This window comes from Barbatula barbatula, assembly GCF_947034865.1.
Source record: "Barbatula barbatula genome assembly, chromosome: 14".
Taxonomy (NCBI): domain Eukaryota; kingdom Metazoa; phylum Chordata; class Actinopteri; order Cypriniformes; family Nemacheilidae; genus Barbatula; species Barbatula barbatula.
Genome location: NC_136777.1, coordinates 13201304 through 13227007, shown reverse-complemented (window position 1 = coordinate 13227007; position 25704 = coordinate 13201304). Strand labels below are relative to the sequence as shown.

The following is a 25704-nucleotide window of genomic DNA, read 5'->3' as shown; positions in this document are numbered from 1 at the left end:
GTGATTTACAGTACACTAACTGCTGGAACAACCTCCCTAGAGCAAAATGTTATCTGTCTGGGAACACAGTCAAGAAAGGCAACTATGAAAGAAATATACGGTTTGCAGTCGACTCTAACAACAGCTTTTAGCTAGTATTTTGTTTATTATCTACAGGATTTTCGGACACAGTTTGCCAAAGAGACGTCTATAGAATTATAGGAAAAGTTCAAAAGAAGTACTGGGCATAGAAGAAAAATGCACTATAAAGGTATCACAACTATGGTTCATACGGTTGGCATAGAATATTGCAGGTATTCTGAAGTCACAATAACCTTGAATACTGAAATGAAACCAAAACACACTGTAGTTCACATCAAAACTTGGGTATGACAGAAATCATGTCTTTTATTCACTATATGTCAGAGCCCAACTCAAAACAATTTTATTGGCTCATTTAAGGTTTCATATACTGTATGTATCTCTTTTGACCTTTCGCGTTTGTAAAATTTCCAAAACTTGGAAGTATTTGGATGCAGCAAAGTCAATAGTCAATTTTGATTTGGAGAGCGATGAATTTTTTTGCAGAATAAATGAACATTTTCATTTGGAGAGCACTGAATTTGTCTTGTGTAAGGTATTGTAATTGTCACATAGGGCATATTTATCGAACTAAACAGTCTATTAACTTGGATTTTTTTCAATGGATACATTTATTCAGTTCTAACAAACTGTCTACCATTTACCGGCACAATCTAACTGATTGATGGCAGCATTTAACAGCTCGATGGAGGGGGAGATTATGAATAAACTGCAAGTATATTAATACAACAAAGCTTCAGAACATACAGTACATGCACACCTTTTACCAACCACTTTCATTATAAATTTATGGTATTTTTTGTAAAAGCTTTATTCACAGAAAGAAAGTCAGACATGTTTGGAATGACAGGACACTCTTAAAAATGTATTTAACCACACAGTTAGGTTTTGACCCAGCATTTTTTAAGTGTGATGGTAGAAAGTTTATTTCTAAAAGTTTTCTTCAGCTGGGGCTCAACTATCCAATTTATCCTATTGGATGTTCAAGCGAAAAGAGTTCAAGGTGTGTGTGTGAGAAAAAAAAGGTAATGTGTCCTGCGTATTATTTGATGTTACATAATATTCTTGCTGGGATTGGTGATGAAGTTTAGATCTCATGATATGTCTATCTCTTTTTTTCTTCTCTGCTGCAGTCGCTCTCAAATACCAAGCAGTTCCCGAGGTCCATCTCGAAGCTAGACTTTATGCATCAGTTCCTGATGCTGTTATATATTTCTGAGGGACATTCATTCACATAGAAAAGCGCCCCCATCTCCTATTTTCACCCCAACTCGTGCTGACAGATAACTGCAAGGTCAGACACTCGACAGAAGACGCCATACGACAGTGATGCAAACACTGGCACACTCATTTCGTTTGAGTTCTTTTGTTTATTTTTAGTCATTTAGTCATAAACGTGGCAGGCAGAAAGGAATATTTAGATACTGCTGATTGTGTAATAAGGACCAGATACCTTCGAGGTACTTGTCAGTAGAGCAGGTAAAGGACGGCGGTTCAGCCAGCCATTTCTTAGGGCACGTTCTCCAGATGAAAAACTCTGTCCTTGCACTTTTGTTTTAAGCAATCAATCTAAAGCACTTTAAACAAGCGAAGACTTTAAAAGAATAATCTGTTTAAATAAGCCTAATCGGATTCTCATATAGTGGGGATATCAAACACATTTTATGGCTATCCATCTTTCCTCTTAAAAATTGAGTTAAAGCGGAAGTGTGTATTTTTTTCATGTTAATTCTGAAGCGTGTCACTTTTCCGATGATAAAATACTTTCTTGGATTCCAGCAGATTTAAGTGAGGTGTCCTTAAACTAATTTCCTTCAGATGTGTAAACAGTTGGAATGGAGCAAGTTGAGCTTATCCGTTTATTCGAACCAAAGCTAGATGGGAGAAGTGTTTAGGAAGCACCCCGGCATTAATATTGAGTCAAGGGAGTAGAACAGTTTAACAAGGTGTAGGCACACATTTTGTGCAACAGGGACCATTTGAGAATGGCACGAATGTAATTTGAGATGACAGTAACACTTTTCAAGCTGTATGATTTATATTTATTTTCTTTGGAAAATATAAACAGATATTTAGTATGTAAAAACATTTGAGCAGCATTTGACAGAACATAAAAAAGAAACAGAAAAGAACATTTTCACACAGTTCCACAGACTTCCACTGAGTCACAAATACAGCCCCTGGAACCCACCATGTCAAAGAGCTTCTTGCATTTTAACATCTTTACAACAAAATGGCAGAATCTCCCCAGTTCCCCCCAGAGGTTCTGCCAACAATAGGACATCCCAAGAGAACAGCAATTCCGAGCAAAACCAAACACTTCACAACACAGCACTGCCGAGGCTTTTCCAGTAGATACTTTGCTTATCTGGGAAGACAACTTGAGTTTTTGCAGCGTTTTGAAAGTTAACTGTAATGTATCTGTAAATAGAGATATATGTATATATATATATATGTATAAATATACCATTCTTTCCCACAAATATGAAATATATATACAACAACTTAAACATACACACGTCTGCACTGTCCAAATAATGCTTTCCACGGACAAAGCATCGCAGAAGACGCGTATACCACGGTTTGGTTTGTTCTTCATCTTTCTTATTTTATGTGGATAAATGTTTTCATTGGAATACCATGTGTAAACTGTACCATGTGTAATACATCCTTCTTTTGCATCACAGATATCCGAAGATTCACAAGTTCAACAAACACACACACGTGACCATGCAATCCAGCGAAGTCCTCTGTCATGTAAACAGTTTATATCATCTTCATGTTGACTCGTCTGGGCCCGCTCGTTTCTGTAAGTTCTGAGTTAGCTCCTTTCCGCTTCCGTGGAACGTACTGAATATCCACGCTTCCTCTGTGTTTCCCTTTGCCCCGACTCCACGCGAACAACAACAGGAAACAGAACAAAACGACACCCAGGAAGCTGAGGCAGCCCATTGCCGTGGAGACCAGGATGGTGGTGAAGTCCAGCACCACCCTGATGGTGAACTCTTCAGTGCTGTTAACCAAAGAACTGTTGTAGTCGGGGTCAAAAATGAAGCTGCGGTTGGCATAAAGCGCTCTGTCTCTGATTCCAGAAGTTTTCACGGCGAGAGTTACAGACAGAGTAGCGTTTCCGGCTGGGTTGGATGCCACGCATACATACATGCCGCTATCCTGAGGCTCTGCCATGCGAAACTCCAGTGAGCCGTTGCCGTGGACAACAACTCTGCCGGTACTCTTTGTGGTAATGTGGCGTCTGTGCGGTGTTAGCCATGAGACTGAGGGAGGTGGTGCGCCCTCCGCACTGCAGTACAGCCAAGCTCTCTGTCCTTCTTCCGCCTGTGCCGGATATGTTGCCATGGAGACGACCCTGGGTTTTGTGCAGATAACATAGCGAGAGATTATATTTTCCGCCAGGTCCCTTAGGAGTTTTCCAGCCAGGGGGGCGGGCGAACTACATTCAGGTTGAACCTCCCCGAAGAGCAAAGGTGGATTCCTCTCTAGCAGCCAACGCAGACGACAGTCGCACACTAACGGATTCTGACTAATCAGGAGACTTTGCAATGACTCGGAAGCTGGAAAAACGGCTCTTTCGAGCGTGGAGAGGCGGTTGTACGAAAGGTCGAGAAGTCGTATTGAGGAGGCTCCTTGGAAGGCCTGAGGCTCCACGCTGAGCAGGTTGGCCTGCCGCACTCGTACGACCTCCAACCTGTCCATTCCTCGCAACCATCCGGCTGGCAGGACCCGTATACGACTGTACGACAGGTTGAGGTGCGTCAGATAGAACAAGTGCGTCACGACCGGCACGGATGTCAGGTTGGTGTGCGTAATATACAGTGTGCTGAGGTTTAGCCCCTGCAATGCTGATGTGGGAAAGCCTTCTAACAGAGGCCAGCGCTCCACTTCCAGATGCTTGAGTCGTGGAAGACCCTTGAAAGCGTGCGCCTGAAGATCAGCAATGCTGAGGTCACGCAAACGCAGGCTGGTCAGGCCGTGGAGATGCGCGAGAGCGTGCGTGGGCACCGTGCTCAAGTTGCAGCGCTGCAGCGTCAGAGAGCGCAAGGATGGCAGGCCGGTGAACGCCCGTGGGGCAATAAACACCAGCTCATTATCACTTAGCTCCAGCACACGCAGCCTCCGCTGCTCCTCGAAGCCGTAGTCCAGCAGAATAACAAGGCGGTTCTGACTGACGTCCAGCAGGGTAAGCTCACCGAGGCCGGCCAGCGCTCCTCGAGGCAGCAGGGTCAGGTGGTTGCTGCGCAGTCGGAGCACCCGTAGCCGCGGCTGGGCGCGGAAGCTGTTAGGCTCCACAGAGGACAACAGGTTGTTGCTGAGATCCAGCTCCTCCAGCAGAAGCAGCGAGGAGAAGTTCTGGGGCGTCACAATCCGTAGACGGTTTTTACTGAGGTCCAGCGCCCTTGTCTCTATAGGGATGCCCTCAGGGACCTGCGTCAGCTTTCTGCGATGGCATGAGACCGAACGGGTGGGCACAGAACACTCACAGCGGGCAGGACAGGCGTGGACGGGGCTCTGAAACAGGAGGAGTGACAGGAGGGAGAACCCCACAGCACAAACGAACGGAGAGAACAGCATGGCCACCTGCAGAGAGAGGGAATAGGAAGAGACACGTGATTTAAGAAAGAAATTGTTGCATGGTTAGTATGCCTAATGGAAATCTGTAGACATGATCTGCAGAATGGACTTGAGATCCATGAGAAACGACAAGATGAGGGTGTATAGAAATTTGTTTAAATTCTGCAAAAATGTACACAGCTTTTTGCTAATAATGCATGCACAACTCATATTTTAACACTCCAGATAATGCAAACATTAGAGATGGGCTTTCTGGTAATTGTGTGTACTTGGCGTATAAATTAATAATTTATAGAGGAGGGTTAAAAGCTCTGTTTCAGAGGGAAAATGTGATCGTAAAGAGTCGATGTCATGGGTTTGACCCAGGGATTCACATACTCAGATACAGATGTATTGTATAAAGCACTGTAAGATGCTTTTGATAAAAGAGTCTGCCAAATGAATGAATGTAAATGTACTTCTGAGAACGTAACTGATCACCAAATTAGATCAAATATGATTTTTGATATCTGTGTCTCTTTCAATCAGCATCTTATAAACCGGAGTTAAAAAAATACAATCATGCAATTACTATGTCTCAGTTCTCAAGTACCCATGTTCATCCCTAATAAACATCCTAACGTATAATCTATGCCATTATAATGCACACACATGCACACAACGCCTTTCTTCCATACCAAATTCCTTAAACAAAACCCCTTCCTGATTCTAGCTGATAGGAACCCTGTGGTACATCGATTGTCTCTTTCTCTCTCCTCGTGCGCACGCACATACAAAGGCTTCTTTCAGAAAGACATCTCCAAACATGCCATAACCATGGAAACCCCATGCTCCCTTGGCACAAGTCCTGCTTTGCCAATCAAAATCAATAATGGAAGAGAGCAAAAGGCAGGCATTCCACAGGTCCGTGAGACACAGACCGCAAATGTATAATTTAGACATAGTCAACCGATTTTATCTGGATATTTTCTGTGTGTTCAATGTGAAAAATAAATTAAGAGAGAACACTCCACGGACTCTAAAATAGCCGGATAATATCACATGACCGCACAAGAAGCTAAACAGTGATATCTTTATTATATTGTTAAGTGACACTTCCTAGTAATCCATCAATTTACGTCCTCTAGAATTCAATGAAAAGAGGTGAAATACAAGCCTTATTATAGACAGCGTGATTAAACCATCTCATATGAACAGGGGACGTTTTTGTATTTTCTGTGTATCCATCTTGCATGAGATTGCGTCGTTTAAAGCAGCATCTAATTCACAGTCATTTGGTCTTGGCATTAAAAATTGATGCATCCATCGTAAAAGCCTAACATGTACCAATTCTCCCTAGAAACCAGCAGTGTCTCCTGCTTTAGATAATGAAACCTTAAAACATCCCTAACTATCTGTCCATTTCACAAGCTCTTATTCCACGTGCTTTTCCCTTTTAGGCTAATTTTCAAAGTTTAATGCTCCCTCAGACGTAATGCGCACTGTTGAATGCTAGAAAATGATGTGTTACGCATCTTTTAATAATGAAGAAGAGATAGTTATCGCTTTGAAAATATCATTATAACGGAGCATCATTTGGGAAAAGTTACACAGACATCATTTGTAAGAAATAGTCAATTATAAGCTCATAATGGATTCTACTGTTGTCATTGCTCTTAAAGGGCATAAAAAGAAAACCCACTGGTTATAATTGTGGGCTTAAAATGGGCCAAACACAGTTTATAGTAGGCTGGTAGGACTTGGAAGACTTACAAAACCAATATAGCTACAAACTGACCTGCATGCACTGACTCAAGTTTGTCTGGACCTGTAGCTTTCAGCTTGTCAATAAAACGCAAATATATCTTCCTTTGTACGGTGTACTCCATGTTTACACATATGACAAAATGGAAAGCAACTATACAGTATGTAGATTACTCGATACTGTATTTCGTGCATACACAATTTATGCACATTATACAGTATACATGAATACTTTTACACTTATTTAGTATTTCTTTTTCCATCTCTTCTCATTTGTACACATACTTTCATATTCATATAATCTCTGTTAGAACAGGAAGATTCTGTTACCATTGTGTATCGAGCAAAAAAAAACTAACTTCATTAAATGAAAAGAGCGAGAAAAGGTTGGAGGTGCAAATTCTCAAAAAATCCATTTCAGATTCCACTGGTCTAAATGACTCGGATTCTGTGCAAAGAGCACAGTCTGCCTCATTCGAGTGATTAGTAAAATCAATATTCTGCTTTCCTCTTAAAATCAATATCAATACATGCCATGCCGCAACACTCTCCGCTGCATTTTGTTGCAAATGTCCTTGAGTGCACAGAAGAAGCATTTCTCAGCCTCTGCGCAATCCCGTTTCATTCACAACTCCATCAAGTGCGTCACGACACGACACGACATGTGAAACGTCTGCCTGCCAGCGTGAGTTTGAGAATGAAGACAGAGGACACGTCTGGGTGGAACATCAGGGGGCAACGCTAAGCCTGTGGTTCCTTATGGGGCGCAGCGTACTGCCAGGAGAAGTTTATTAAGTTTTAATGAGTTAATAATTCAATTCATCCCAGCTGATCCAATGACAGTATCAGCAGCAGGGGAGAGCATGAGCGTTGATGTGATTCCTTCTAAAGGTGGATAAGAAAAGAAAAACACCATTTCTAAAGCTAAATCAATGAATCAATACAAAGTCCTCTTTTTCCAGGACTGAGATAAGCTATCATATCAGAAGAAACGTTGTCACATTGCACATTTTCCGTCTTTTATGAAACCGGTATTATCTCAGTTCCTGAATCTCTCTACCGCACAGATGCTTTTAAAGGGATAGTTCTACCATAAATAGAAACTCTGTCATCAGTTACTCACTTTTATGTCAATCCAAAGCCGTATGACTTTTTTTCTCGTGTTTCACAGAATGTCCAATGCGCTCGTTTCTAGGCAATGAAAGTGAATGGTGACCACCATAACTGCCTCTAGTCCCCACGTACTTTCATTGTACTTTGCTGAATATCTCCGCCTGTGTTTTGGAGAGGAAAGAAAGCCGTATGAGTTCGGGAACAACATGAGAGTGAGTGAATAATGATTTATTCTTCATTTTTGAATGAATCATGCCTTACTCACAAACACGCACACATCGTAACAGTGAGCTATGAGCATGTGACTGTCGAAAAGGATTCTGTCTAACTTTCTAGCGTATCGAAAATAAACATCACAGCATTTCCTCGTGCACTGCAGGTGAGCTTTGGGAAAAAATGTGCCCGCGTCTCTCCATTGATCTACATCAGTGTCTCGCCTCCATAGACGGGGATTGTGAAGCCTGCGGTTTTTCTTACTTTGAGGACATTCTGTAGATTAACTTGGTCTAATTTTAGTTTATCTAATTTTAAGTCTCATCCATTTTTCATTGAGTGAAACCACCGCAGCCACCGAGAGAGCAGTGTCCCATCTCCCACCGGGTAGATGTGTGTGTGTCGGAGCTATCTGACACTAGGGAGAAAAGCAAAAGTCGGTGCGTGTTGGTGAGTCTGAATGAGAATCAGAGTGTAGCATACACATATAATGTACATATATGCAAGGAGAAATGCGAGCTTGTGCATGTAGGCCGCGCGCACGCTCGCTGACCTTGATCCTTCGGGGTCTCTGGATCTCATGTTTTATTCAGGTCTACAGCGCAAGGTTGATCTACATTGGGTGATCATTTCATACAGAGGTGTCTGAATGTAGGTGCCACAGGCTGTGTGTTTTCCCTGTGTGTCGCTTTCAGTCAGCGTGCTGTAGTATCTCTATGATACTCTGATCCAGCCCAGTGGAGCGCTATTGACTCCCTCTATTGATCTCTGTGTTATTACACATTCATTTCTTTGCACGTCTCTCGCATTGCACAAGACTGAAACGCTGTGTAGCTCTGCACCCATGGCAACCAGCCGTCAATCAAGCTCTTATCTCTGAATGTTTCATATCCCTAGAGCTCAGGTGAAAATCTACTGAATACTATAATAATACTCCAATGGTTCTGCCGGAGTCGGTGGGTTGGCACAGTTAAAAGAGGAATTCGACGATACAGTAGTTAGTCGCAAAACTCGCGTGTGATCTTTTTAGCGCCACTACGCCTTTTATCTTATTGCATCTTGTTCACAGATCTCTGTGCTGGTGCAATTAATGTTGAAAGCCAAAAAAAGCAGGTGGTAAAAAAAATGTCTGCACATTTTTCTAGTGATCATGGCAGCCGTTTTTCCATGAAACGATGAGCAAATAATAAAGCAGAGTTTTATATAAGAAGCTCAACTAAGCACACTTTCTTTATTTTAATAAGCAATACGCCGCCTGGGTCGCGTGGGAGAGCGATACTGTAAAGTAAGACAAATCATAGTAGTATGAATATACAGCACATCTTCCGCATTTCACACCCAAACGAAGCCAGACTGCAAGTTAGAGAACTGCGACACGTACATTGCCTTCGCCAGTAAGTGTTTTGTGCGCCTTTGTGCCGTTGCCTGATTTGCATAATTCCTTTAGCGGCTCTCGCGCTTCAAAACCTCAGACAGAGAAAGTAATGTTATTTTTTCATTCTTAGATGACTGTTTTCCTCTCAAGAAGGTTGATCGAATATTTTCTGTATGGAATATTAAGAATGATTCCAGCATGTCCCTTTCAGCTTTCTATCAGAATAAATTATTATGTTGATGTGCGCGTGCTTGTGTGCGTCTTTCCGTCTCTCTGGTAAGGCGTGTGGAAGGGCTGATGCAATGTGTTTATGTTTACTGAACATCAGTAGGGTGTCTGGGCTCAGCTGTTAATGCCTTAATTCGGGGTGTGTTTGTCAAGGATGTCAGCACATGCTTTTCAAATGTCAGGTGTTAAAACAGGGATAGTAAGAATCACAAATAAACCATAGGAACATTTACACGCATAAAGCTCAAGTAGTTATTGTGAGCTTAGAAATATGGTTGTTTAACATCCCACTTCTGGATTAGACTAATGTAATTATATAGTTGGGTAAGGAAATTGTATATTTTAGAAGTCACCTTATAGCAGAATAGTCCAGCAGAGTGACTGTTTTACACCATGTAGTCTTGTGCACTTCATGTAGTCTCGATACTAACATAAGGTCATACAATTTAATGAATAATATTACTGAACGTATTTCAATAATGCATTTTAAAAATAGTTTTAGACATTGCAGGATACAGTGAAGTGTTACGTGAGCTATCCGTACGGTTGCATAGCAATTGCGATTTTGGTGCGGGAAAATCTTTCCGGGGTGCACGGCATTAACATTCTGTGAGAAACAATGACATGATCCACATCTTGAAAGAAAGAAACTCAAAACGCAAAGGGCACACAGATGTGATGTAAGGGCAGAGAAAATAATTGAAGACACAATAGAGAAAAGAAACCGAGGATACAAGAATATAAAATGGAATAATGAGATGAATATAAGCGGTAAATCAAAAAGAAGAACATGTTGCACTGAATAAGAACAAACCAATGAGACAAAGAAATCAGGCACTGATTCATCTTCCACCTGCTCGTTTGAATAATACCATTAATGTATGTGTAGTCACGTTTATTTGGCCAACAGGTTTTTTCCTCCCAATGCCATTTGTCTGTGTGTATGTATCACTGTGCTCCTGTGTAGTTGAGCGTCATTTATGTTTTCTTGCCGAATTCTCCTATTCATGCAGACACAAACAGAAAGGAAGGGTTGAGAAAAACGGAGCGAAGGCGAGGTTTGATGAGCCGACTGCCTTCAGACTTTGCTTCTGCAATGCTAATTAACCCAGCAGACAAAATCCACATTGCACTTACCCTTAACGCAACAAAAACACCCACACATCCATAACCGCGCATGAAACTTTAAAAGAGGATTGTGTATTCTTTTTGTTTTTCTTGTGTATATACTTACTTTTATACATGTTAACAAAGGCAACGCACCCAGTAATGATGCATGATGAAGAAATGGAGCAAAGAAAGAGATGCCGTGACTGGGATTTGTTCATGAAAAAGTGTTCTGTGTGATTTAGCCCCATTTACTTCCATTTTTTGGGGGGGGGTAAACTATTCAATTTCATATAACTCTATTGGATTTTTCACCTTTTGTATTACTGTCAAGCTAACCGTTCAATGTAAATCTCATTGTTTTACAAAAAAGGTTTTGTTCAAACTAAATGATTTTAATAGTAATGCTTGCCTAGCCATACAATAGATCGGTCTTATCTTTGAATCACTTTAACCATAAATGTTTTATTCTTTCTAAAGAACTTGGTCCTCACATTTAAATTGCTCCTCTCTTGGTGGGACAGAGCATTGGCATGTCCAGGGAATTAGATCAAGAGGATGCTGGCTGTTCTAAGCGGCAATCCTCTTTACAGCCGCCTGTTTTTGATTCTATTAAGTGCATTTCCATTATGGGTCTGATCTTGCTTTGGCAGAAAACCTTGGCACTTGGTTGAATAATTATACTGCCAACGAAACGTACAGATAAAATGCGTGCATTGATCAACACTGTGAAGTTCTCCGTCAAAGTGAAGTAAAAGTTTCATGTAATGCATCTTCTCCAAATATATAGTCGCGTTGACCAATTAATTATTAAAAGTAGTCTTACGGTACTTAAGGTCCAGGCATAAGACATCCAATCTAATCTAAAGTAATTAGACTCGGACCGAGTGAAATTACTTTGGCAGTGGCCACCGCTAACTTCCCGAACAGCTTCTTCAGCCAAACGTTCACAGACTCTCGCACACAGACACGACTGACTGGCACTGCCACACATCCATTTACATGCATATTTAGTTGGTTACTTAAAATATGCAAATTCATGCACATAATGCAGATTAGCGAGACAGTTATCGGGCTTCATCTTTTTGAGAAGCTAACAAGTGAGCAGGAGGAATAAGTATATGACCCCATTCTCCCCGTGCAACGTTGCGTAAAGCGACGGCTGTTTTGAGAAACAATGATATTATGAATTACAGTGCGCTACCTCTGCGCTCGGTGGCCATGAACTGTATCCGGATGTGAAGTGGAACCATAGTGTCCCTGCTTACAGTGGGCTAGTTCAGTCACAGATGGGATGTAATCTGAAGCAACTGAATATGAATAAAGATCCTCCCTTTTGAAATACTGGAATGTAAAAAAGTTTGGAAACTAGCCCAGAGCACTAACGGAGGGATTTAGGAAAAAGTCTGCTGGTCTCCCTGGAGGATGTTCAGAAAGCTCCTGGGGCCACCAGGTCCCTTGAGTTGAAACAGAACAATCTGCACTTTGAAAGGGAGTCTAATTAAAAACACCAACACTCAGAACAGATGTTTTGGCTTGTCATACGTCTGACAGCATAATGAATCTGTCTAGTTGTAAATATTCAGGGACTTAAAGTGTATTGAGCCTATCTGGACAGTTTGTGAAACCTCTCATAAAACTATCATCATAAGATTAACTGGTGACATTTGTAGGTCACTGGGCCTTGAACAAAAGAGCTGTAATACTTAAAATTAGCCAAACCTAAAATAAACCTTCACTCTTGAAGGGAAAGTTTAGACTAAATGAAATGTTCGTTGTCATTTCATCTCTGTGGACCAAATTCTTTATTGTTTAGTAGAATGCTTAAGATGCTCTCTTCCAGTGAAACAGATGGGGACCAGGGTCTGTCACGCCCTTTTCTAGGGATAACCAAGATATGAAATTGTTATCGCTCGCAGAGCTCCTTTACAGGTAAGGACTTCTTGGAGTTCATACGTTGCGTTTCATTTAAGCATCAACTTAAATTGAAACACATAAAAACAAATGATACAATTATTATAAATTAGGTAGTAAAGAGCTGTAAAATAATGTTGTATTGGTAAAATAATCTAGACAACTTTATAAACTTTAATTCAGAAGGTGCCTTAAATATAACGTTATATTAAAATGATATATAAAATGATTAAGGATTGGTATTTAAAACTATTTGAATTCAAGTGACTTGTAAAGGCAATTTTAAGTCAGTTTTTACGTTTTTTAGTTGAAATACGCATGTTGGCAGTGTACAGTTGACGAGAATTGTTTGTGACACTGTTGTGCTCTCAGAAATAACTGAGATGTTAAAAGATATCTCATCTGCGATATTTTCTTTGTTCTGAAATCTGAAGTCTCAGAAGTCATAGTGATATTGTTTCAATACTATAAAACTTGTGTTATTTTTTCTGTGAAGCAAAAACTTGGAGATGAGATGTGCAGAATGTTCACTGTTTTGCCACTAGTCACTTTTATTGCAAATGCCTTACTTTTGTCTACGCAATAAAATTGAATGGTGACTTAGGTCACCCCCACAGCCACTTGTGTTCAAGAAAGAAAAGTCATATGGATTTTACATAACAAAAAAGTAACAAACCGCACTCCTATTGAGTACCAACATACACATGTAGACTATAGACAACATGAGTGTCAATACAAATTCCTTTATTAGCAAAGCACCAAGAGTTAGTCTTCATGCCCAAACACCCCCTCTCTACACATGTCCCTGCACATTTTGCAAATTGTTAACACTACTGTATCTAATTTGTAACCCTGTTGGCAAGTTCTTTAATCAAACCAACAGCTAAACTGTCAGGCTTATTAGCCTTTCCTCTGAAGCATGGACTCACGATTTACAAATCCCTGGGGGGGGGGAGGTTTTACATCACTTGCCACTAGTTCTCAATTACTTCGAGTCAATATGATAGTAAGTGTGTGATGGTTAGCTGAGATTGAGCCGCCGTACAGAGAGACTTATCTGCATATAAAAATATCCATATATTATTCCATCTTTATAGTGGTGTAACCTCTTCAACATACAGAACTCACTCTCTCTAGACGTCCTGTCCTCCTCTCTCTCTACAGACAGCGGTATATTCACAGTGGCACCATGTTTTGCTGCCTATTTATAAATTGTGGCTCTGGCTTTATTCCTTCTTGATTTGTATATTTTGCATCCGGCCGAAAAGTAATTGTAACGATAGAATGTGTGCACATTCTAATAAGTCATTCTGGCACAAAAGAGAAATGTATTTATGTAAATGTATTTCCGCACGCCTCGGAAAATACTTCAAACCGTATCGGAAGGTTATGTCTTTGGGGTTTACGTTTACCTTGAAACAAATGTATTTAAATCACTGAGAAATCCTATAAAACGTAGCCTTCAATTCTTGTAGCATTGCTGAAGTTCTTTGTAAGCAGTCTGGAGGAATAAATATGGCAGAGCTAATCTAGGTAAAGCATTTGGCTTTGCTAAAGAAAAAGGAGAAATCTTTTTTTTTTATGGTCCAGTTGCTTCAAGATGTCAGCAGAGCAAAGACAGTAAACAACACAATCCAGACCTGTTGGTGTGTGTTGCTTACAAGGGAAAATGAAGCACAGAATAAATGGTTTAACAATTTCTGGTACATCATTGTAATTACATGGCAATTTTAATAATATTATGTTAAAGAATGTATTCCCCTAGGGCTTCATTAATAACATTTTTACAGAATTTAACGACTTAAAATTCCTCTGAGGGGATATGCATGCTGTTGATGGGTCTGTTATGATTTAATTAGTTTGGACATGATTATACATCAGTATGTGTTAGAGTGTTAGTTCACAGTATGTTCAATATGTATAGAGAAACCATATTACAATTAAGCAATATCTCGCAAGTCACGCTGGTGATCCAGTGTAAGTGGAATCAAAAAAGGTTCTTTAGATTACAAAAAGGTAAGAAAGAGATGTTCTTTAAAGAACCTTCCACTGAATAGCTCTTTGTGGAAACAAAAATTGTTCTTCTATGGCATCGCTGTGAAGAACCTTTTAAGTAACTTTATTTTTAAGAGTATACAAACGTTTGAACAAAACATAATGAACAGAACATTTATAACTGACTCAAATTATATTTTTTTTATATTTAACCATGCGTATAGTAAGATATTTTATAAAATAAACCATAAGTGCCTTTAGACCAGTATTTACATAGCAAAGATATATATGAGCTATGAAATCCAGGCTAAAGTCACAAAATCTAATAATGCGAAATTTGGATCATCAACGTGATTGTCAATCATTTTATATTAATATTAAAGATATCAACGTTATAATTTCACAAAATGTTCTTTATGTAGAATTATATTAACAGTAAATCACAAAAAAAAGTTTTCACAGGCAGGGTCACACATTTATGTTGTTGTTTTCATATTGGTTCTCTCCCAGTAAAAACGCAACTATTAAGGGTAAACTATATGTTTAGATTTGCTGTGAAATTATTTCGGAGCCCTGAGTTCACTAAGCTTCAATTTTGGAGGACAACACTTTTTGCATGAATTTCGGTTTTCCTGTGTTCACATAAAGGTGAACGAACATCTATAGTGTGACGGTGACCGCACCTTTAAGTTTTGCCTGTAACCAAGCAACACACAGTCGAACGCCGTACGTGAGTGAATTAGAGCAACAGTATTTCTGCTCTTCCCTCAGAAAAGTGTTCTGTAACCTCTCAGACTCCACCAGTAACCCACTCTTTGTTTCTGACAAAATCCCAACTCCTTATCTACTGAACTCCTCAAATACTCTGGAGGGCAAGAAAAACACAGCAGAATGATGGCTGCTGACCAAACACTCGATACAAGCCCAGAAACAATGTTTGCCCAATAAGATCACAGCAACAGAAATGACTGCTTTATTTAAATGTTAACTATAGTAAGGCTGTATGTGGTGTTTGAAACTTTTTCTCTACCTTCCTCGTTTTCACACACCCATTCCCACTCTCAAAAATAAAATCACGCACTCGCACATCCAGTGACACCTACTGTACGCACGACTCATTCACATATTTAATAATGTATACCGTAGTTAGCCTTTTTATACATTAAGCCTAAATGTATTTTCTAAGCGAGGATCGAGAGTATCTGATGCTCCCCAGGTTTCAGGAGCTTTCCTCAATACAACCTTAAATAGCCTCCATCAACTTGCCAGATCCATTTCCTCAATGTTTCCGTTCTTTCCTCTCCGTCAGTCCCTAATGGACCTGAAAATTGAATTCCATATCTCGCATATCTGCTGAGTTCATGTTTTGCCTTAACAAGGTTTTAAACCGAATATTCGTGCTTTTCTCACATGCGACGGAACGCGAGCACCAAATGCGCGAATGGCTCCCGCATCCATTTATTCGGCAAGTTACTTACTTATTCAGTCGAACCTGTCTCTGTGTTTCCCGAAGGCAGGTCTCTATCCTCTTGATGGTGCCTGACAGCTTAAACCTGTGCTTCTCCAGCCCTGAAATCCAGACTTTTCCCTCCTTACCCTGGCACAGCATCCATCAATGACCGCAGCTTCTCTAGTCTATCAGCGCGAGAGACGAAATGTTGAACGCCACATGAGACAGAATTGCTGTTTGTGCTTGTCCGCCGAGAGCTCCGCTAATGGATGTGCGCATCAACATCGACACCTGACCGTCACAGGCAAAGTGAACTCCTGACACAGTTACGCGTGCCGACAAAACAACACATTTCTTAGGACGGCGAACGGTCCCTCGCACTCCTGCTTCTTTTTCCCACCTCTCTCCTAAAGCGCAGCAGGAGAGGGCTGTGGAAATGTGCAGCTCTCGCCAAAACCCCTGGCAGAATACATCACCACTTTCTCCTTTATGACTCACATCGCGCGCGCACACACACCTCTGATGTATTCCTACCTGCCACACGCTGTCTCACAGGTGGACTTTCTGCGTTTTCCTTTACATTTACGCTTTTTCCTCCCTACGCTCAGAGAGTGGCACTCTCATATACAGTAACACTAACTCTGTAGCTGCAGTCAAGCTGCCGTGTTTAATGTGTGCTGGTTACCTGTGGCTGCTGCTCTAGATGCCATAAGGATCAGCCTTCCTGTAATCAGTGTCTGAGTGATCAGCCAAGAGGAAGAGGGAACAGCCAGCACTCTGTCTCCACGACAACGCCCGGCAGATGCCACACCTCCAGTTCGGGCTGCTCAAGAACAATAAGCGTTTATCTCCACCCTCCCTCACTTGGCTTCTCCATCCGTTGTTTCCCGCTGTAAAGCTGTGCTCGCTCGGAGAGTGTGACGTGCTGGTGTGTGACGTCTTATCTAGAGAACCGAGGATGTTCTGTGTGTGTGTCCGTTAGAGTGAGTTCCACGAGGGGATTAGACACTTTTCGTGTCTATGACGCACAGTAAAGAAGCAGAGAGAGAGAGAGAGAGAGAGAGAGAGAGAGACCAGAGAGAGAGAGACCAGAGATGGAGTGTGAGGAAGAGACAGCGGATGGGGTCGTCATGGAGATATTCACCCATGAAGAAGGGTGAATGATGTGGAGGGGGTAGTGGCACAAGGAAAAACCATGGACACGCATACACACGCATACTCACCTACACTTTCAATTCACTTTCGCTGAAAAAACTCGCTAATAGCAAGCCGAAATGAAAAACGCAGAAGGCGAACACGCGAATCTGCATGTATCTATTCTCTCTTCCACCTTGTGAGCTCTTTCGATGTAAAACACTAGCCCTGAGGGGGGCCTGCCGCCTGTCTATATTGTGCATCTGACTTAATGCTCTTGCCTTTAGATTAAAATAGCTCCAGCTAAATGATTTAAACCTGTCGCCTTCTCTAAGATTACACAGGCCGTCTCGCCCTGTCCTGCATCGGTGTAATGTGAGATTCAATTTAAAAGCCTTCTGATGGGACAAAGTGAAGGGCAATTGTCTTGACAATACTTTAGGAAACATGAAACGTCATGTCCAATTCATATCAACATGGTGCGGATGACAATTACCATATACTGGTATGACAGGCTACTCATTCTGCTCTCTAAACAAAGGAACCCACAGCAGCAATTCTGGACTGTGGGTAAAAAAATTACAGCCCCATCAGATAAAGACCCTCATAACAACTAAACAATTGATTGAATGAGCCGTCTGCATAGATGAAGCCCTGACGCGTGTGATCTGAAAGTAACTTGTTAGTAGAATCTATCTGGGGCATAAATGTATGCAGCATGTGCTCTGCAGAATGCCAAATGCGCTTTCAAAGGTGCAGCATTGATTGTAGAGCCTTATCATATGATTCTGTCATGCTGATCTGATATCAAACAGATGAAAGTGTGCTGCGATTGAACGTTCCGTGAGTTCACACAACATCTAACCCACACGCACAAGCCTTCTCGCAGAGTGAGAGTTTCGGTAAAGCTTAGGCAGGCCTGTTTTAAAGCACATTACTGTATAAGTCGAGAAGACGGTTGCATTACTATTGATGGTCTTACCATGTTCTGTGCACACAGACTATGTTTACTTAAAAGATGGACCGCTGAATGGGGTTCATGCACATGGAGTGATGATGTACTTCCACTGAAATCTCAGCCAGCTCTGTTACATCCTGCGCACGTAGCGTCCATAGACGTTATGACATTATGTCATAATTCGACAACACAAAAGGTTGTAATCATGCTGTCGGTTCGCTGGAATGTGAACGTTCGTGCTCGGTGAAAAATGCTATGAGAGAGGAAATGGCTTAGCAGACCGAGATTTGTGCGGAAGTACATCATCGCACTGTGTGCATACGGCCTATTGTACAATTGAATTCAAGTATTTGTTCAATTCACTTTGTATAGACAATCGAACTGGACAACTACTTGTTAATGCAAAGACAGCGTTTCTTTTAGACGGTTGACAGCACTTCTGAGCTCCTCTCCAGGACTGGCAAATCACAGATATGGAGGTACGTGTGCAGACTGAGTCCTTTGCCAATTTTGACTCCCATCTCATCTCGGCCCTGTTGTGCATACATTCATACATTCAGGCAGAGTGATGTGTTTTAAAGGACATGTGAAATGAGCATAAACAAAACGGGGCACATTGTCAACAGCATTATGAAATAAATGTGCCTGGGCGATCAGACATCTCCACTTCGATAAAAAACAGCCAAAGGGATTTGTATACACTTTTGGAAGAGCTCACAAAACATTAAGTTTGTCTTTCAATTTGATGATCACGTAAAAGATCTTTTTTGACAGATGTGGTTAAGTAAGTAGCCGTGTTCCAAAGAAGTGAATCATGCATGTTTTGAAAGGCATGAGACTAAATGAGAGTAAATGGTGACAGTGTTTTTTTCTTTTTTGTGGCTGAACAACTTCTCGAATAAGCATTTGAGTCACTAACAGAATGCTGCATGTGCCCACATAGACAAGATGACTTGATTCACTGACAATAATCAAAGACCAATCTGTAAAAAAAAATGAATTAGCTTATTTTACAGAATTTATAATATTTAGGAAATGCGTTAAAAATGTCAAGCCGAGTGTAGAATAACATGAAGAACATGATATTTTACTTCAAAAAAGGAAAGCGGAGCTTCACACTGCAAAAAACAACTTAAATACGTAACCAATTTCAGCTTCATTCATTTTATAATTCAGCTTCATTCATCATTTTACACCTTGATTTTTTTAAGTCAGCTTAACATAATTAAGTTCAATTGACTCATAAAGCTAATTTGATTTAATGTTAAAATGCATTTAACTTACAGAGCAGAAAATCAAGTTTATACGGAGTTTCCCCCATTGTAGCCTATGCATTGGACAACAAGCTGATTTGCCTTTCCTGAGGCAAACAAACGGAAAAAAACAACCAACAGAATTATTCAGGAGGCGCTTTGATGTTTTGTCCTCCTATATGTTTGATCATTTAAGGCGTATCTGTCTCAAAGAAGCAAACAGAAAAAAGCCACAATGACGCACTGTGACCAGAAGGAAATGAGATGCATTTATCAACGTCTGTTTTCACACGTCTGGCGTGCAAGCGAAATGAGTGATAATCGTGCGGTGTGTGTCAGAGAGTTGAAGTGTGAACAGGACGCACCTTCTCACTTCACTCACACACACTCCCTATGCAGCTCCTGACTGGCCAGTCGGTTGCCATTGGAAACCATCGGAGCGCATCCGAAAGAGTCCTCGAGGGACTCCTGTCCAGCGAAACACACAAAGCGCGCTTTCCCGTATAGCTGCACAATTCGGTTTCACACCCTTTATCTCATAAAAAGAAATAGAGAGTCATCCGTCAGAGCTATAATAGCACAGCCGGCGAAAGGGTCATGCTGTGCTCGGATATTGAGCAAGACGTTTGAGGGAATGAAATAATTATGGGACGGCAGAAATATAAATCTACAGAACGAGACGAAATAAACTCTGTGCAAAACGGTGCTTGAATTGTCTCGCAGGTGGTCTCGTTTTGAGATTTATGGAGGGCAGGAACCTAACGTTATGGCCTGTGAATTAAATGTTTGCATATGTACATTTAAATAGTGAAAGCAGCTGATATTCATGAAGGTTATATTTCACCACAGGCATTGGATTACATTGAAATCTTACATTTTAAGGTACATCCCTTTTTAAGGACAGACCCATCATAACTGTGGGAATGTTGGAAAATGTTCCTTCAGGCTACAGCCAAAGGCTTAAGCTATTTATGTTGACTAATTGCCAGAGACGAAGTGAAGGTTGAGTCTCCATCTTGTGGTCATTAATCACAACATTCTCAGATCTGCATCAAGTTTCCCTCCACAACCGTCTAAATGGACATTAATTTCACATTTGGCTCATTGGCAGATGTAAATGTCCCCCAGTACATGAAGTATGTTAATAACCAGCACGAGGAAAACAACACTTCATCTAAATTTTAAATGCACTGCATATTCACTGATGCCTGTATGCTGTTTACTGCTGTCCACCGCTGAAATTGTAAACATGTTTGGCAAAAACCTTGGCCAGATGTCAGGATTTCTGCAACAGCGAAGAAGCTTTGGTGCTGTATGGTAGCTAGAGGCAAAAACAAACATATAAAGTAATAAGACATGACTTCGCCTAAGAGCATCCTGCCATGAGAATAACCATATATATGGTATTCAGAGGTCCGAGTGAGGGTTTATTGTCAAAGCAAATGACTGATAGGACCTCCCCATTTAGAGCAGTTGTATAATACTCCCTTTCTCCATCTTTTTATTATATCAGTTCAAAGATCTGGCTGTTAATAGATTTTTATCTCAGTATGTGACTTTCACATCGAAGCCTTGACTTTAATCTCAATGCACAAATTACAAATATTCACATAGCATGTAACACAGACGTCTAAATTAAGATTTCAGCATTACATTTCTCCATAGGCCCTGGACCAGTAATTGGTTAACAAACTGCACAAGCCTCATTATAGTTTTGTAAGGGTCACTAAGACAGATTCAAGGGCCTCTCATTAGAGATGCTAGAGAGGTATTAGACGAAGAGCCACAAATAGCACATCAGTGGGTTGCCTCATTATGTCGCTGTCCAGTACTGAATAAACATCCAAAGAACATCAAGATGATGTTAAAAACTATTGACAAGTGCAGCTACACTACACATTTCTTTATGTTAATTTGGCTCCTAGGCATTCAGTCAGCCAGAAAGTTTTTATGGAGTTTTATGGTTGCCAAGTTTGATTTTGTTGAGGGTTTTTGTTGAAGATTTGGCTATAAAAATGCTTGTTTAACTGCTGAAGCATCTGGCCTGTTCATTGATCAAAGTACGTTTAAGAAAGTAAGAGATTGTTTAAAGATCAAACTGCTGAGCTAAAGAAATGCCACAGAACAAGGCGCATAAGATCAGTAAATAACAAAAGTGGACACCTAAATGCATTGAAAGACTGTCCACTTAAAAATGCACTGCAATATTAAACATGTTTACAAAGCTTCACCAAAAATATGGTACATATTAAGATGTCAGTGAAGCAATGATTTCAACTTATATCGACAAAAAGGTTTATATTGTATGCACAAAGCGGATCTTAACTTAAATATAGCTATTTAAAAAAAACAATAACAGTTCTTCACAGAAAGATCTTGTCAAACAAAAGGCCTTCTTCTTTGCCAACTTGTCTCGTGTTGTAGCCACATAAAGTACAAATAACCACAGGACTATAATCTTATTTTCACAAATGCCTATATTGATCACTTGTCCGACAATAAGTAGAAGATTGAACAGTTCCCTCTTTTTCATGCACCTAAAGCAAAGAATCAGGTTTACACAAGACATTGATGTTGTGATATAGTACAGCAGCGTTCACAGCAGCGTTCAACATCTAAACTAATCTGTTGAAGCGGTTTGATCCGTTAAACTTGTTTCAAGCTCTATGAATTGAGTTAAATCCACAGCTACAGGTGCTGGTTTCAGATGATAATGTGGCAGTGAGACAGTTATCAGGTTTTGCTCTGGCACCAGCCTGAGTCAAGTGTTGTGAATGCAGAGTAATTCGGGACTCTCAAGCCAAAAAGACTGCAAACCTTGAATCTTAGGTTTCTTTAAAAGTATAACATTCACCACAAATACTAAGAATAGAACACCAGGGTGGAAATGAAGCTTGTAATTGTATGCTGATCAACAAAAATCTGGCCTAGTTTCTGATCTCACCTGAAGATATCTTGCAAAATAGTCGAAGATTATTCGAAGTGTGTATCTTTTTTTGCAGATTAGCCTGGAGGAACAACACATGCAACAGAATGAGGATGAATCCTAAGGAGCTTCCCCCTTTTAGAACAAAAAAATTGAACCATCATAAAACTAGTTTATTTTGAGGGCCAATTTGATCATGCTGCTATTTTATCTATGAACCAACTCAAACTATTTACATGCACACAACCACAATGCTGCAAATAGTCCCAAAGTTCAATTATTCAAACAAGGAATGTATATTTATGATGAAAAACATTGATGACGGAAAAAATCCACAATATAAAAACTCTGATATTGAATCGTATACACCCAAATTTAATTAAGTTAATGCTTATAGAAGCAGGCAGCGCTATGCAGATTAGCTTGACTATATACTCTCAATGGCCACATATCACAATGAAATGTTGAGGGTAAATCTAAATAAATTAAAATGTTTATGCAGCAAAGCTGCTGGATAAAAGAACACCGACATTAACATTTTTCTGCCATTAAATAAATTGACCATATCTTTTCAAAAAAAGGTAACTATTTTACAAACTCAGAAAAACTGAAACAAAGAATGGTCATGCGTTATGTTCTAGGGAAACTGTGTAGCGTGGGTGATTGCAACCTGTCTGGTTATAAAGACAATATTTGCATTGTAGTGTAAAAGTGACACAGAAATAATACTATAAGATATGTATTTGAATGTAACAAGCAGCAGAGGTAATGTTACTGTCCCAAGTTACATTGCCTCATACTTAGTGTAAGTCCATGAGTGTTTGTGAATGGCTTTTGGGAAAATTGTATTTGCAGGGGATCACGGAGGTTTGAGTCCAGTCTGTCCTTATGTTATGGTTTCAGCTGGCAGAGAATGAGGAGAGAGAGGGAGGGAGAGAGAGAGATAGAGAGTGATAGAGGGAGAGAGATAGAGAGAGAGGATTCAGGCCCTTGAAGATATTCATACCACAAATTTGTTCTTAGTAGTAGAGCCACTCTTTGTGGCCGTATCGGCATGAGACTGGTAGCCAATGGTCATGTTCATAGGGATTCCTAACCGTTCCTTGTACACCCTCCTGCCAAACAAACACACACAGAATTACATGTTTTACAAGTTCGAGCACACATTTTTATTTCCACGTAACTGAATGTTTGAAAAACTCACCCTATGTGTGTTATACCATCTCTGCTTTCATAATCAGTTGTCCAAACAGCAATTTTATCACCTTTTGTTCGGATGTTGACTACAGCGCCACACACCTCATCGCTGTAGTCATCAAAAGCCTCTCCGATGAGGCACAGCAGCTGTGGGCAGGACAAAGACACATGTTACAGAGACGGGGAAATGAATGACTAGTGTATGAATGTACGGTGAGGGGGTGTACAATGACTAACTCTGAACTCTTACAGTTTCCAACCAAAAGCGGTCCAGGTCATATTTTCTCTGCTGCTTGTTGAGAGTGAGAAGCCAGCGGCCTCCTCTTTTATTTCTCTCATCCTCCCACATGGGCTCAATACCGTCCTGCAACCCAAACAGAAACCAAAATGCACAGTAACCTGGAGAAAATCATAAATAACCTCTAGAAAGCAGCAAGCGCATCTAAATCAAACAAACAGAAAGAAAAAAAAAAAAACATAAACAATATTTACAAATACTATTCTTGCAGCAGTGAGAGCTCAAAGCACTTGAAATCATGGTAATGAGTTTTATGTAATATTGTGCAAATTCCACTGAGCCGTTTAATGAAGGGATAATTCACTCAAAATGAAACTAATGTCTGAGAAATATCTCTGTTTGTATTCCATACACTCACGTGTTTGGAACACCAGGTGGATAAGTCCGATATTTATTTTGGGGTGAACTACCTCTTTAAGACTCTAAAAATGACAACAGATGCAAGCCCACCTTGAACAATGAGTAGTCACAACCTGACATCAAATTACTTGAGAACTGAATGTGGTTATAAAGCCTAGAAAGAGGGGATTCATCGAATGAATGAAAATGGTCAAGACACAAGAATACTTGCACTGATATTTGTATCTTGCAAAAAAGAAAGTCTCACGCCCAAAAATCTTCTACTGTGTCGACTTTGGAGATCAGCCTGAGATTTGCCTGCCATGTTTTGCTCTTGTCGTTTTTAAAGAACCATAAACACCATCTATAGGGAAATAATATAAACAAAATAAACAAAATAAATAAATATATATATATATATAAGAAGATGGACGCACGGACCCGGCCCGAAGTTACCTTCCAGTCTGTGTTTGGTTTTAATATAACAATTTATTTTACATTTAATTTATACTCATATTTTATTGTATTAAATTAAATAAAAACTACTCAGCAGTTAGTGATTTATTGAAGATGTCTACCGGAAGTTAACTTCAGGCCACATAACTTTAGTTTAAGATGAAACGTCTATAAAAAAAAATACATATTAGTTGAAAACTAAAATTCCATCAGATTACAGAAACTTTATTTTTCTTTTTGAAATATTATGAACTTTTATCACGACACCACCGCCGGACTCCAGTAACAAGTGAATGAATTCAATGATACCTGTTCTGTAGTGGGTGTTTGATGTAGCTCTCAGGGCTGACAATCTCCTGGTCGGTCTGTTCCAGGTTGTCCTCTTCGCTCTTACAAGAATTTGAGTTTATTTCCTGGAACATTTAAAACGTGTCTATTAATTTGGTACATTTCAATCCAATCAGCTCTATTCATGCCAAAGCAGCAAGAAATCAATTGATCACCAGAACAGACACACGATAATGACAGAAGAAGGATCTCAATGCCTTTTTCTTTTCTTTTCTTTTCTTTTAAACAAAACAACCCAAAACTTCATACCCAGCTTGCAAAACCTAGTTTAAGTTCTAGTAAAGTATAACCAGGGTCTTACGTTAGCATAAAGACTACAGTAGTGTTTACATTTCAGCATGTGATGCTTAAATCGTTAAAAAGACACATTACAAATGCTGTAACATAATTACATTGAAAGTGTCAGGTCTATCTGGAGTGTAAGTAACTTCATGTTGTAGCAGCTGGTAGACACTGCAGTGTTTTGCACGTTGGCGATACAATAAAATATATTTTCCAATCGCGGTCGATCATTTTGGCTTATACGACGGGTTTCTAATTCCTAAAGAAAAAGCACGAAACGTAAGCTAAATACTCATTAAGACGTTCTGACAAAGACACATCTGTTAATACCATGAAGCGCATTACCCGACTCGAAACAACCCAGACAACTTTGAGCCTGACGTGTTGCTCTATACCTCATTCATACTTGCCGAATAAGTTTAAGAAAGTTCACTGAAGACACAGCTTAAATGTCGTTTTGCAATACAATTAACTCTAATGTTACTGGTAATAGCAGGGAGATTAATGATGCACGTGGAAGGGACTGGAAAGTGGCAAATAATGTTTAAAAAGTTTATTGACTCACCGGCTCCGCAGTCGCCATTTTTCGTGAGTCGCTCACAGGCCTCATAAGGGACGTTCACGGTGCACTCAGCGCTTCGCTCTGATTGGCTGACACGCAGCTGAAAACGAATCACAGGCCGTGTTTAAAAACACCTCGACCC

At 40.2% G+C, this 25704-nt stretch overlaps 1 protein-coding gene across 2 annotated transcripts; it reads right to left on the bottom strand.

Moving 5' to 3' along the window:
* Positions 1-2692: 2692 nt before the first annotated feature.
* LOC306903948 (eukaryotic translation initiation factor 4E-1A-like) lies at positions 2693-25704 on the bottom strand. Of its 2 annotated transcripts, XM_079473500.1 has the most exons (8): positions 25566-25704; positions 24680-24783; positions 24183-24278; positions 24026-24089; positions 23528-23641; positions 23285-23424; positions 23087-23195; positions 2693-4677 (listed from the first exon to the last, which is right to left on the bottom strand). In XM_079473500.1, the coding sequence occupies exons 1-8, from the start codon at positions 25608-25610 to the stop codon at positions 2848-2850; spliced, it is 2502 nt and encodes an 833-aa protein (XP_079329626.1). In that variant the 5' UTR covers positions 25611-25704; the 3' UTR covers positions 2693-2847. The 2 variants fall into 2 exon arrangements, with proteins under 2 accessions (XP_079329626.1, XP_079329627.1); XM_079473501.1 differs by lacking the exons at positions 2693-4677; positions 25566-25704 and adding an exon at positions 25396-25563 and having other exon boundaries at positions 22235-23195.